The sequence below is a fragment of the Lithobates pipiens genome, unplaced genomic scaffold (assembly GCF_037356315.1).
Source record: "Lithobates pipiens isolate NorthernLeopardFrog02 unplaced genomic scaffold, aLitPip1_a1.2 Scaffold_13, whole genome shotgun sequence".
NCBI lineage: Eukaryota > Metazoa > Chordata > Amphibia > Anura > Ranidae > Lithobates > Lithobates pipiens.
The window spans coordinates 229,744,024-229,759,365 of NW_027507718.1; the positions used below are offsets into that span (position 1 = coordinate 229,744,024).

Below are 15,342 nucleotides of genomic sequence, written 5' to 3' on the forward strand. Positions count from 1 at the left end.
ATGTGGCAGCAGACCCGGAAGAAAGCCAAGATGTACAGATATTTGATTGAATGCCACTGCCAGCAATCAGTGCCAACCAGTGCCCACAATTGGCACCAATCTGTGCCCACAAGTGCCAGCAATCAGTGGCCAACAGTGATGCCAGTCAGTGCTGGCTATCATTGCTGCCCATCAATGCCCTTCACTGCTGCCCATCAATGCCCATCACTACTGTCCATCAATGCCACCCATCAGTGCCACCTATCCGTGCCCACCAGTGCCGCCTATCTGTGCCCAGTGCCCACCAGTGCCTCCTATCAGTGCTCATCAGTGCCACATATCAATGCCACCTATTAGTGCCCATATATGCGGCATATTCGTGCCTCCTTATCAGTGTCATCTAATCAATGAGGATAAGTGCTGGCTCATCAGTGCCCATAAGTGCAGCCTATCAGTGCTGCCTCATCTGCGCCCATCAGTGAAGGAGAAAAATTACTTATTTACAAAATTTACTGACAGAAACTAAGAAATTTTTATTTTCTTATCATTTTCGGTCTTTTTGGGGACGTTTTTTAGGAAAAAATTAAAAGCCCAGGAATGATTAAATACTACAAAAACAAAGCTCCACTTGTGTAAAGAATATGATAAAAATGTCACATGGTTACAGTGTAGCATGACCATACAATTGTGATTCAAAGTATAACAGCACTGAAAACTGAAAATGGCCTGGGCAGGAAGGGGGTGTAATTGCCCAGTATTGAGCTGGTTAATGCATTCCCTACGTTGGGGTAAAAAACATTCAAGCACTTATTGTACTCTCCACCTCCTTAAACACTTATGCCACGTACACATGACCGGACTTTCCAGCAGAAAAGGTCAGACAGTCTTCCCGACGGAGTTCTGACAGACTTCCGACCGAACGGACTTACCCACACATGAACAGACCAAAGTCCGTTTGTTTTGAACGTGATGACATACGATGGAACTAGAAAAGGAAGTTAAATAGCCAGTAGCCAATAGCTGCCCTTGCATCATTTTTGGTCCGTCGGTCCTGATAGAAATTTATTCAGTCGGAACAGATTTGAGACATGTTCCATTTCTAGGTCCATCAGAATTTTTGAATTAAAAGTCAGATGAAGCCCACACAAGATCGTAATATCCGATGAAATGATTCCGTCTGACCTTTTCTACCGGAAAGTCTGGTCGTGTGTACGCTGCATTAGATTGCATGTATCCCTCCACGTTTTGAATCGTAGGGCAGATTTGCTGCGATTCTACCCATGATTGCAAAGTGCCAAGGTGTGAACGCCAAATTGCAGAACGTACATTTAGGATGCCATTCATTTGAATGTCACCAAAGACTGCGGTGTGGTTCTGCTGTGATTGTCGCGCAATTGGGCAAGATGCTTCATGTGATGCGGGTTGCCACTATTGCAGCGTGATTTATCCTGTGACAATCGCGGCAGGACAGCATGGCAATTTTATGTGCCATTCAAATGAGATGCCATTCAAATGTCGTTCACACCTTGGCACTTTGAAATAGTGAGTATAATCGTGGCAAATCTGTCCTACGATTCAAAACGTGGAGGTGTGAATGCAGTCTTAGCCCTTGTAAACACGGTCGGACATTCCAACAACAAAATTCATTGGATTTTGTCCGAAACTGGTGTTGCATACACACGGTCGGACAAAGTTGTCGGAAGATCCGATCGTTTGGAATGTGATGACGTTATTTAGTTATGATGGGACTACGTTCAGGCTAGTAGCCAATAGCTTTGGTCTAGGAATTTGATCTGAGCATGTATGGCACTTTGTCCGATCGGGAATTCTCTACAAACGATCGGACAAAGTCCGATCGGATCATGTTGTCGGAAATTTTTTATATCCAGCTCTCAAACTTTGTTGGTCAGATATTTCGATGGAAAAAGTCAGATGAAGCCCACACGCGGTCGGATTATCGGACAAGACGGTCCGATCTGACATTTTCCGGCGGAATGTCCAACCATGTGTACAAGGGCTTACAGTACTTGAGTCCTCCAGCCTCATCCCATCTACAGCACGGGGTTGGAGGATCCATAGGACTCTGCTGCTGTCAGTAAAATCCTGCAGGAAGGGAGCAGGAGGCATGGCTGAGCTGTGCTGTGTGTGTCTATGGATGCACACAGATCTGCTTTGGAGTGCACCTGCATAGGTGCCCCCTCAGCACATGGCTTGCCAAGGAGACAACGTTGGCAGGGGGCTGAAGAAGAGGCGGTAAGTCACTACTCCAGACCAGGTAAGTTTAACCTTTTTTTATTTAATTAAAGTTTATTATTATCACGTTATGCAGGAATCATGCCTGCTATTAATAATAGTACTGTTGAATTCAAGAGGATATGAATAGATGAAGCCTGTCTAATTGTAATAAATGAAAATGGAAAAATGTTTCACTACATGCAAGCTAACCAAACGAATAAGTAATTAATAGAATTTCAAAATGCTGTGTAATGTATATTCTTACGATGTTATTTTATTATTATTTGTTGTTACATTTATTTACCTCTACTATTTTCTGTTTTCATTATAAAGCTGGTTGAATACCTGAAACTTAAGCCTGATGGAGTCATTACTGTATTAAGAGAGTTTTGTTCCAATGGCAGCACATCAGTTGGTAAGTCAGAGGATGAATGTCACATTGATTAAAGCTTATCAGTGTCATTTAAGAAAGACAAATTATTGTAACACAATCTCATGTTTGTTTTTTGCATCAAAATGTTCATCAGTTTTAGTATGGGAAGAATATTAGATTATTGGAAACCTTCATCTCCCATAAATTTATATTTTATGGGTCATTATTGTATTACCATGTTAAACAGCTCCGTATCCTTTTTTACTGAGTACACACTTTATAGAAACATAGAATAGAATAGAATAGAATACAATTTAGCAAAAAGCTAGTGATATTTTAAATACCTGTGTGATCATTTTTGTTAAAATACCTTTGCATCCAAAATTATTCAAAAGAGCAATATTAAAAATGTCTAATATTTGAAGATCTGTGGGATAAAACCTTTAGGGCTAGTTCACACAGTTGTGGTTCGATAATGCACTACTATGTGTTTTAATGCATTTTTTTATTGTGTTACTTTAACCTTTTCAGCCCCGGAAGGATTTACCGCCTTCCTGACCAGAGCACTTTTTGCGATTCACCACTGTGTCGGTTTAACTGACAATTACGCGGTTGTGCGGCACTGCACCCAAACAAAATTGACGTACTTTTTTCCCCACAAATAGAGCTTACCTTTGGTGGTATTTGATCACCTCTGCGTTTTTTATTTTTTGCGCTATAAACAAAAAAAAAGCAACAATTTTGAAAAAAAAAACAATATTTTTTTACTTTTTGCTATAATAAATATCCCCCAAAAATATATTAAAAACAAAAAAAAATTCCTCAGTTTAGGCTGATATGTATTCTTCTCCATTTTTTTTTAAAATATCGTAATAAGCGTATATAAATTGGTTTGCGCAAAAGTTATAGCGTCTACAAAATAGGGGATCGTTTTATAGCATTTTTTTTATAATTTTTTTATTAGTAATGGTGGTGATCTGCGACTTTTATCGTGACTGCAACATTATGGCAGACAGATCGGACACTTTTGACACTATTTTGGGACCATTGCCATTTATACAGCAATAGGTGTAAATGACAATGGCAGGAAAGGAGTTAAGTGTGTCCTAGGGAGTGATTCTAACTGTGGGGGATGGGCTATAACTCTCATGACAGCAATCACTGCTCCCAACGACAGGGAACAGTGATCTCTGTCATGTCACTAGGCAGAACGGGGAAATGCCTTGTTTACATAAGCATCTCCCCGTTCTTCCGCTCCGCGACACGATCGCGGGCACCCGGCAGACACCGACTCGGCTGGACCCGCGGTCATGGTCACAGATCATGCGGCAGGAGCGCGCGCCCACAATGCCACATCTTAAAGGGGACGTACCTGTACGCCCATTTGCCCACCCGTACCATTCTGCCAACGTATATCGCTGTGCGCTGGTCGGCATGTGGTTAAAGCAGCCCATTCATATGGAATGTGCTGTCAGAGCAAAAGTCTTCAAAACTGTGTATAGTGGTAAGCTATAGTGCAGGTTTTCTTGTTTTCTGTATGTGCGTGGAGTGCCATTCTAGACGCTTTCCATTACAAAAACACGTTTTACTGCAACACACATATGAGGTGGTATCAAGAAGTTTTGAGGCTAGCTCTTTTTACAAGAAAATACTTTATTTATCTATGACTACCCTGGGGCCGCACCTGTCTGAGAGTAGCTCCTCCGTTGGTCACCCACACCGCTACACTCTCCCATCTAACTACCCGACCGGGCCCCTTCATCCCCCGACCAGACCCCTTCCACCAGGGTCCCCCCCTCCCAGAGAGCCTGTCCCTTTCACCCATGGCTATGGCCTAGCCAGCAGGGCTGCCTGCGCTGCCCCGACAGCCCTGAAACTGGATGGCCAGTGATGAGAGAGGTCCCCGGGGGCTAGACCACTATGAGTAGGTGGGTGCGGAAGCCCCAGGCGAGCTGCTGTGGGTGCAGATCTTGGTGCTAATAGCAAATATTCAAAAGAGAACTTTGAAGGCCGAAGTGGAGAAGGGTTCCATGTGAACAGCAGTTGAACATGGGTCAGTCGGTCCTGAGAGATAGGCAAGCGCCATTCGGAAGGGATGGGTGATGGCCTCAGTCACCCTCGGCCGATCGAAAGGGTGTCTGAATCTGGAGCGGCGGAGATGGGTGCCTTGCGGCATCCACTGCGGCAATGCGACTGATCCAGGAGAAGCCAGTGGGAGCCCTAGGGAGTCATCTCTCTTCTTTGTGAAGAGCAGGGCGCCCTGGAATGGGTTCGCCCTGAGAAAGGAGCCCAAGTCTTGGAAAGTGTTGCGGTACCGGCGGTGTACAGTGAGCTCTCGCTGGCCCTTGAAAATCCATACCCATATCCGCAGCAGGTCTTCAAGGTGAATGGCCTGTGGCATGTTAGAACAATGTAGGTAAGGGAAGTTGGCAAGTCAGATCCATATTTTGGGATAACGATTAGTTCAAAGGGCTGGGGCACGAAGCGGGGTTGGACGCACACCCCAGGTGGATGAGGCTCCGCCCCACCCCCTCACCTTGGCTAGGGCCGGGTGGCAGGGCGTGGGCAGCGGTGGCGACTCTGGAGGAGTGCCGGGCCCTTCCTGTGGCTCGCCCCAGCTGCAGTGGGGTTGCCGGGGGACGTCACCTCGCCTCAGCCGGTGCCCAGCAGCTGACCTGGAACTGGTGCGGGCAAGGAGAATCTAACTGATTAAAACAAAGCATTGCAAAAGCCCGAGGCAGTTGTTGACGCAATGTGATTTCTGCCACGTGCTCTGAATTTCAAAGTGAAGAAATTCAATGAAGTGCGGGTAAACGGCGGGAGTAACTATGACTCTCTTAAGGTAGCCAAATGTCTCGTCATCTACCATCTTTTGGTAATATAGTGTAAGTATACTTACCTAAAGTAAGGGTGGTCCAGTTTGGTCATGTGATCAGGCCCCAGCGCGGGCTTCAGGGGAGAGGAGAGAAAGCAGATGTCCCATAATAAGTCTGAGGGTGACATCATCACCCAGGCACTGCAGTCGTTGTTGGCGCTCTCTTCTATCTCCTGAAGCTCGTCGCTGAGGAGATAACGTGACTGGGCAAGAGCGCCCTTAGATTTGGTAAGTATACACATCTTTCCTTTACAAAAATAGTTAGTATATGGCTTTGAATGGGGTGGGAGTAAGTTTAGAGTGTTACTCAACCCAGGACCCTGCATTCACTATATCTGGTCTCCCACAGTATACAGTACATGGAAATGCAATTATTTTAGTAAATATAAACTGCTAAATATCTTTTCTTATCAGCATTATATAGCTGTCTTGTGACTTGTATCAGTGTCCACCCAATCACTGGTTAAAACTTGTAGGAGATTTTTTCATTCTCCTACGACTGTCCTACAAGGCTGCATGACCCCTGACTTTCTGTCTTGACAGTGCTGATTGGCCCTGTGCTGTTCACATGCACCTTCCCAAAAATGAAAAAAGAAAAACGATCTAGCAATACACACCAAACTGAGCATGTGTAGAGTGCCTTCAAGGCTCTGTGCTATCAGCACATGGATTGGGGACAGTAAAAGAAGGGAAGGATCAGAGAAGACAGGATCAAACAGCCTTTTTATACAATGTGTAGGATTAACCCCTTAGGTTCCACAGTGTGTATAACAAGCATGCTTTACTGCATATACAGACTGATTTTACTGTTGTGGGTTGAGTAACACTTTAAGCATAGTTAGATTTTAACCGGACTTCTACTTTAAGGAAATGGTCATTTCAAAAGAATTGTTTTTGCATGACATGTATGTCATGAATGTTTTTTTTTTTTTCCTTTTTCTAGGCATTTGTGTAGCACCACCTTCACTTCCAAAATCTGTAAGTACATCGAAACAGAACATATTAAATTGCAATGTATAATACAATGTATTGTACAGACTTTGCATTGCTCCTTGTAGTGTACAGACTTTGCATTGCTCCATGTAGTGTACAGACTGTGCATTGCACAATGTATTGTACAGGCTGTGCATTGCACAATGTATTGTACAGACTGTGCATTGCACAATGTATTGTACAGACTGTGCATTGCACAATGTATTATACAGGCTTTGTTTACATCTCAAAGCCTGGTAAAAATGTATTATTTTGCACTCATAATATGCATTGTTAAACAAAAAAATTGCTCTGCTTCTCTTGTTTTATTCTGTGAATGACATGTCATATTCTTTTTATGTTTCCATTATTAAGACATTTGAAGCCACCCACAAATGCATAATGCAGTAAGAATCTTCAGGAAACAACATCAACTTAAACCTTTCATAAAAGAAACTGTCATTGCTGACTATTCATTTTCACAAAATCCCAAATCCGATAATCAGTATAGAACAAGCCAATACAAAAAAAAGATAAATAATGAGATTTAACAGTGGCAGAAGCTATGTAACAGATTTGGTACAATAATGAGGCCTTGCAAAACTTCTGCTGTATTTATATTGGCATAATATATTGTTGGAGGGTAGTGATGGACGAACTTCCGACGGGACATTTCGCGAACGCGGCCAATAGTTCGCGAACTGTAACGTTCGCGGCGGGCCCCATTGACTTCAATGGGAGGCGAACTTTGCAAACCTACAGGTCAAATTTGCAGCCACAAAATAATTACTAGCTGTGCAAACATAGTCCCACCACATGGCCAATGACATAACACAGGTGATTCACTCAGGTGAATCTGGGATCGACAACTACAAGCATTCTTTTTTTATATGTGAAATTGTTGTGACAATTCAGGACTGTGGAGCGCATGAAGGCAATGGAGGAGAGGGAAGGTCAGGGTAGGCAAAGAAGAGGGTGCAGGAGATGATCACCAGCAGCATGACATACAGCAATGACACCTGCACCGTGATAGAGTCATCTGACACCAGCACCGTGATAGAGAGCACTGACATCAGCGGCGTGACATAAAGCACTGACACCAGCACCATGATATACAGCACTGACACCAGTACCGTGATAGAGAGCACTGACATCAGAAGCGTGACATACAGCAATGACACCTGCACCGTGATAGAGAGCACTGACATCAGCAGCGTGACATAAAGCACTGACACCAGAACCGTGATATACAGCACTGACACCAGCACCGTGATAGAGAGCACTGACATCAGCAGTGTGACATACAGCAATGACACCTGCACCGTGATAGAGTGATCTGACACCAGCACCGTGATATACAGCACTGACACCTGCACCGTAAGCAGCCCCAGGAGGAAGTCAGCATAGCACAGGGATGGTGGGAGCCCCTCATAATGAGCATAGCACAGGGATGGTGGGAGCCCCTCATAATATGCACAGCAGAGGTACAGCCCCAGGAGGAAGTCAGCGCAGCACAGTGATGGTGGGAGCCCCTCATAATAAGCAGCCCCAGGAGGAAGTCAAGTATGTGCAAGTATTTTATACGTGTATTACACAACTATATACTGCACACCAAACATTACACCTATACCAGTCCTTAAGGACCTTTGTGGAACTAGTAGCTAGGGATTAGCAGACTGTACCTCAGTCCCTATACTGATAAAGGACTGCTGCAGCAGAAGGGCAGCAGTCAGCAGTAGTGCACCTCAACCCTATATATTATGGACCTATACCAGTCCTTAAGGAATAGCAGACTGTACCTCACTCAACACTATGTACTGTAGTACCCTATACCTTAACAGTCCTTATAAGGACTTTTGTGGAACTAGTAGGTTGTGAATGATTAGCAGACTGTACCTCAGTCCCTATACTGATAAAGGACTGCTGCAGCAGAAGGGCAGCAGTCAGCAGTAGTGCATCTCAACCCTATATATTGTGGACCTATACCAGTCCTTAAGGAATAGCAGACTCTACCTCACTCAACCCTATGTACTGTAGTACCCTATACCTTACCAGTCCTTATAAGGACCTTTGTGGAACTAGTAGGTTGTGAATGATTAGCAGACTGTACCTCAGTCCCTATACTGATAAAGGACTACTGCAGCAGAAGGGCAGCAGTCAGCAGTAGTGCACCTCAACCCTATGTATTGTGGACCTATACCAGTCCTTAAGGAATAGCAGACTGTACCTCACTCAACCCTATGTACTGTAGTACCCTATACCTTACCAGTCCTTATAAGGACCTTTGTGGAACAAGTAGGTTGTGAATGATTAGCAGACTGTACCTCAGTCCCTATACTGATAAAGGACTACTGCAGCAGAAGGGCAGCAGTCAGCAGTAGTGCACCTCAACCCTATGTATTGTGGACCTATACCAGTCCTTAAGGAATAGCAGACTGTACCTCACCCAACCCTATGTACTGTAGTACCCTATACCTTACCAGTCCTTATAAGGACCTTTGTGGAACAAGTAGGTTGTGAATGATTAGCAGACTGTACCTCAGTCCCTATACTGATAAAGGACTACTGCAGCAGAAGGGCAGCAGTCAAGTATAATATTCTTTCTATATTTGGAAGAAAGAATATTATACGTGTACAAGCCTATTACCATACTAGTCCTGAAAAGAACCTTTGTGGACCTAATAGTAACAGCTACTGATTAAACTGACTGTCCCTCACTGCCTCACACACAGCCTCCTGCCTGTCCCTATTTAAACTGACAAAACAGAGGCTGCTGGAACAATAACTTGAATAGCACTTTTGTGGACCTAATTGTAACAGCTAATGATTAAACTGACTGTCCCTGCAGCACACAGTGTCCTGTCCCTCTCTCTACACTGACAAATGACAGGCTGCTGCAAAAATCAGTAGTATCCTGAAGTATACCTATACCAGTCCTGAAAAGAACTTTTGTGGACCAAATATCTAGCGATTTGGGTCACTGCAGTCTCTCCCTGCTCCACACAGCAATCTCTCCCTATAGTGACAGAAGAAAGAATGTAAAATGGCCGCCAGATCGGGTCTATTTCTAAGTTAGGGGGAATGTCCAAGTGTCCATGTGCTCTAATGTCTCAATTGGCTGTCCTGTACCCCATGATGGATGTGTCATCATAGGTCAAAGTTCTTTTACACAGTAAACACGGAAGTCCGTGGGGCGAACGGCGGCAATAGTCCGCCGATCGGGCGGACCGTGAACAGCCGAAATTTGCCGCGAAACGACCGCCAGGCGAACCATTCGGCCATCCCTATTGGAGGGTAGTTCATGTGGGGATTTCCTTCCCTGGGGAAAAAGGCAGTTCAAACATCATGTCCTTTCTTAAAATTCTGACTTGCCATGAAAGCACTAACTAAACCAGGGTTTCTCAACCAGGGTTCCGTGGAACTTTAGGGTTCCTCCAGAGGTTGCTAGGAGTTCCTTGAGCAATCAGCAATGTCTTCCTCTCAGATAAGTTCCCACTCATACATTGATCTTTTTAGCTATCTGTAGGAGGGTAATTCTTCCCAATGACCAAAAGTGTAAGGAGCATGCTTTCCAATGACCATCACACTAATGTATCATGAGTTGTAGATATCATCATTTTTAGTAGGGGTTCCCTGATGCCGGAAAGATATTTCAAGGGTTCCTTTATGTTGAAAGGGTTGAGAAAGGCTGAACTAAACAGTACTGTTGAAAGGGTTGAAAGGGTTGAGAAAGGCTGAACTAAACAGCTTTCCCAGTCACAAAAAAAAAAAAAACCTTTTGCCAACCTCTTCTTTCTCTTAGTCCGTGTACACACGGTCGGAAATTCCGACGGAAAATGTCTGATCGGACCGTGTTGTCGGATAATCCAACCGCGTGTGGGCTCCATCTGACTTTTTCCGTCGTAATGTCCGACCAACAAAGTTTGAGAGCTGGATATAAAATTTTCCGACAACATGATCTGATCGGACTTTGTCCGATCATTTGTAGAGAATTCTGATCGGACAAAGTGCCACGCATGCTCAGATCAAATTACGAGACTAAAGCTATTGGCTACTAGCCTGAACGTAGTCCCAACATAACGAACGAACGTCATCATGTTCTGAACGATCGGATTTTCCGACAACTTTGTCCGACCGTGTGTATGCAACACCAGTTTCAGACAAAATCCGTCAGAAAAAATCAGACGGATTTTGTGGTCGGAATGTCGGACCGTGTGTACAAGGGCTTACAGAGCGAGATCCCCATGTAGCTCTCTGTCAGATAGCTTCTTGAGTCCTAGTCCAGAGCCTTGCTCCAGCTCTTACTTATTTATCCAACCTGCTGCTGGTCACAAGTGAGAATCAAAACCTGGTTTCGGATCCCACACTACCAGGGTAACACCTGGACCAGATTCCACCTTAGTTTCCCCCACACACATAAGGAGAGATCTACTAAAACTGGAGCACTCAGAATCTGGTGCAGCTGTCAATCAGCTTCTAACGTCAGCTTGTTCAATTAAGCTTTGAAAAAAAAAAAAAAAATGGAAGCGGATTGGTTTCTATGCAGAGCTGCACCAGATTTTACACTCTCCAGTTTTAGTAAATAACCCCCATAGCATCCCTCAAACACCTCGTCCTAGATGTGTTGGAGACACTCACAGGTCTTGAAACATACTGGTCATTACAATAAACATTGCTGATTTGCACTAGCTCCTGTTTCAAGATATGTGAGGGCCTCCAACACATCTGGATTATGTATGCTATTTTTACTGTGTGAATGCACCCATGTAGTTCATATGTAGTGTGCATTGCCTACCATGGGGGCTATTATACAGTGGGGAAAATAATTATTTAATCCTATGTAGATTTTGCAAGTTTGCTCACTTAAAAAAATGAAAGGTCTATAATTTTTATCATAGGTTTATTTTAAATGATAGAGACCAAAATCAACCAAAAATCCAGAAAATGCACATGATACAAATGTTATAAATTCAGTTGCAGTTCAGTGAGTAAAATAAGTATTTGATTCCTACCCAAGCAAAACATGACTTGGTGGAGAAACCCTTGTTGGCACGGATTATTATTATCTTCATTTACTAGCAGGTGAATGTGCCCCCCCCCCCCCCCATGCATTCCCATACATTGAATCCAGCTCTTAAGTGGAAAAAGATTGCTGACCTCTGATTTAGATGTTCATTAGCAAACCAGACGGGCCTGTACATGTTTCTTCTTAAGGAGGAGGACCTTGCAGGCACTCTGGGGTTTCAACCCATGGCGGCGTATTGTGTTACCAATGGCTTGTTTGGTGACTGTGGTCCCAACTGCCTTGAGATCATTCACAAGCTCCTCCCGTGGAGAAACTCTTGTTGGTAAGGATTATTATTATCTTCATTTACTAGTATGTGAATGTGCCCCCCTATGCATTCATATACAATGAATCCAGCCCTTAAGTGGAAAACGGTTGCTGATCCCTGATTTAGATGTTCATTGGCAAACTTCAGATGGGCCTGTATATGTGCCTTTTTGAGTAGGAGGACTTTGCAGGCACTGCAGGATTTCAATCCATGGCGGTGTATTGTGTTACCAATGGCTTGTTTGGTGACTGTGGTCCCAACTGCCCTGAGATCATTGACAAGCTCCTCCTGTGTAGTTCTGGGCTGATCCCTCACTTTTCTTATGATCATTCTTATCTCATGAGATACAATTTTTCAAGGCACTCCAGACTGAGGGTGATTTATGGCTATTTCATATTTCTTCCATTTGCGAATAATTGCTCCAATAGTTGTCTCCTTCTCACCAAACTTCTTGCTGAAGGTCTTGTAGCCCATTCCAGCCTTATGCAGGTCTAAAATCTTGTACCTGACGTCCTTTGACAGCTCTTTAGTCTTGCGCATGATGGTGAGGTTTGAATGGAAGAAAGAGATTCTGTGGACAGGTGTCTTTTATACACATAACGAGATTTAGTTAGGAGCACCTTCTTAAATTGATAGGACTAACCTGTGTACCACATGACCACATACTGTAGTCTGTCTGTGGGAGCCAGAAATATTGTTAGTTGGTAGAGTAATCAAATACTTATTTTACGCACTGAACTGCAACTCAATTTATAACATTTTTATTGTGTTTTTTTCTGCATTTTTGATTGATGTTATGTCTTTATCATTTAAAATACACCTATGATAACAATTATAGACCCTTCATTTCTTTGTAAGTGGGAAAACAAATAATTATTTTACCCACTGCATATATATTTTAAATATTTTTTTTCTAATAGTTTGTTGTGGTTATAGTGAAAGTGGTGAAAATTCACCTTGCAAAGAATACCCAATCACATGCAAGGAGAACAATATTAATAAAAAAAGTGTGTTTTTGCTGGCACATGATTGCACGATGGAAGTCAGCAGAGCTTCACCTTGATCACTAAGCTATGGGAAAAATCCTTGCAAAGGGAAATTTTCCTTCCAAAGTGAAAATCCTATTTGCCTTTATTAAAGTGGTTGTATACTGTTTTTTGTAACTTTTACCTACAGGAAAGCCTATAATAAGGCTTACCTGTAGGTAAAAAAAATATCTCCTAAACCTGTACGGTTTAGGAGATATTCCCCTCGGTATGCGCCGCTGACTGTAGCGGCGCATGCGCACGAGGGGATTCTCGGCCTGAAAATCCGGCAGTGGCCAGCGGCCGGAAAGAAATCTCCCGCGCGCATGCGCGGGAGTGACGATATCGCGGCTCCGGCCACTCACAGCGCCGGAGCCGCGATACCCGGAAGAAACGCAGAGGGAGCATGTCAGCTCCCTCGGCGTGGATCGTGCCAGATGTCGGGGCCTCGTTCTAAGGTAAGTATTTCATAATGAGCTAGTATGCGGTGCATACTAGCTCATTATGCCTTTTGCTTTGCAGGTGTTAAAAAAAAAAAAAAAAATAGCGGGTTTACTACCGCTTTAAATCAACCCATTTGCATCAGTAACTGAAAGTATTTAAGCTAGAGGTTTACAAAAATGATTAAAAGCTACAGTAATTGTTTTAGTAATCAACTAAGCTTAGATATGAAAAATGATTTGGTCTTCTAATATCTTGCCTTGTTTTATCCCAGAGACCATCAGCAGCTAATTCTGACGGCTACACCCCTGAACCTTTTATTGGTAAGAACACAGTGAAATTGAAATTCTGGCATTTTGCAGTATTTTCCCTCTATAGCTATCAGAAATGTAAGTAACTAGAATATTTGGTTACATATACATTATAATAGGTACCCAACACACAAAGCATGAAACAGCTTCAAATGCCAAAATGAATTTAATGGCTGAATGTTTTGATGCTCATTATTAAGAAAAAGTAACATATTTCCTGTGAGCAATCAGATTAATATGACAATGTAATACAAACTTCAGCAATTTACTATTGCAGGAGACCCTACAGTGGGGGCATTAGAGCATACGAAGAAGTGACTCTGGAAAATACGTTTATCAAAAGCATCCCATAAAAAAAAAGGAAAAAAAAAAAAAGGATTTGTTCTACAGTCTGTGACTCCAAAAATCACAGCGCTACAGCAGCCAAAGAGTCTTCATTTGTAGACATTTCCAGATGTGTAAGATACCTGTCCACCTGTTATCTGCTATGTCACTTCTGTGGCATTATTCTAAATGGCTTCAGTAAGACCTTCCATGGCTCTTTATGCCTCAGAGAATTCAGCTTTACTTGAAAATGAGTACCCTTGAATAAAATAAAACCTGATCCCCAACTTCCATTAGGTGCAAGTTTTTCTTTACTAAATTTAGCATTGATTGTCACCTCTGCTTCTATTTCCAGGACTACAGTATACAAATATGTCATATTATAGAGACACAGGAAGGTCAAGCCTATTAAACTGTGGACTGACATGAAAGCAATGGCACCATTAGGCATTAGCTACAGTCTTTCTAATCTGATCCGGTAGCCATTGGATGGCTACCAGTGAATTTTTAGAGGCAAGGTCCATTACCAAAATGGAATAGTAGTAAAATGTCTGCATGGACCACCTGCAAATGGTCATGCATGTGCCACACTAGCTGGGGATCCCTGCAACTCATTACTTTGCTATTTGTGCATCACTACACACCAGCTGCACCCCTAGCAAACTAGCTCCACTGAAGATGAAAGGAGTAAACAATAGCTCCTCCCATAGGCCAAACCAGAGTCATGGCTACTGGCTGCAGGACTTTTCTTCATGCCTCTCCCTTCAATATACTCTATATAGTGTCAGCTATGTTTGCTTAAATGGTGCCACAGATGTACCATATCCAGTCGTATGCTGTGTTCATCTAACTTTGGGTAAATGCGCTGCCAGCACAATATGTTGAAGTGGGGATAGAAGATGAAGGTGGACCCAAAGTTACAATTCTTTCCCTGTTTCTTGAAGTTCCTAATATCAATTAAAGAAGTCTCACATACGTGACAACTGTAGGAATGTGCCATAAACAACCTATAATAGTCATTAAATGTTCATTTATGTTTCTTTGCAGCTGGAGAAAAACCAAGACTTTTGCCCATGGACACCAGTGTTTATGACAGCCCATACAGCGATCCAGAGGAAATAAAAGACCGTAAAGTCTTCCTCAAGAGAGATATGCTTCTCATAGATGAAGTTGACCTGGGTGCTGGAAATTTTGGCTGTGTTAAGAAAGGAGTCTACAAGATGAAAAGGTAAATTACGGTAGTTCAATTTGAAACAGTTACAGCCCCGTTTGTAAAATGTTTGCAGACTTACAGCTGTGTTATAGTGCAACCTGCATGGCAATTGAAAAGCACAATCTCCGCAGAGAGTTTGATTTACTACAACTAGAGAGAGCAACATCTGGTGCAGCTCTGCATAGAAACCAATCAGCTTGCAGTTTTTATTTGTCAAAGCTTATTTGAACAAGCTGAAATTAGAAGCTGTTTAGCTACCAT

At 43.0% G+C, this 15,342-nt stretch overlaps 1 protein-coding gene across 1 annotated transcript in view; it reads left to right on the forward strand.

The window, feature by feature from the left end:
- ZAP70 (zeta chain of T cell receptor associated protein kinase 70) overlaps positions 1 to 15,342 on the forward strand; it is a 168,195-nt gene that overhangs the window by 124,204 nt on the left and 28,649 nt on the right. Inside the window, exons 5-8 of the mRNA XM_077476316.1 lie at positions 2,548 to 2,629; positions 6,406 to 6,440; positions 13,508 to 13,556; positions 14,916 to 15,096. Of these exons, the coding sequence (XP_077332442.1) occupies positions 2,548 to 2,629; positions 6,406 to 6,440; positions 13,508 to 13,556; positions 14,916 to 15,096 (347 nt within the window). The remainder of the gene's footprint in view (positions 1 to 2,547; positions 2,630 to 6,405; positions 6,441 to 13,507; positions 13,557 to 14,915; positions 15,097 to 15,342) is intronic.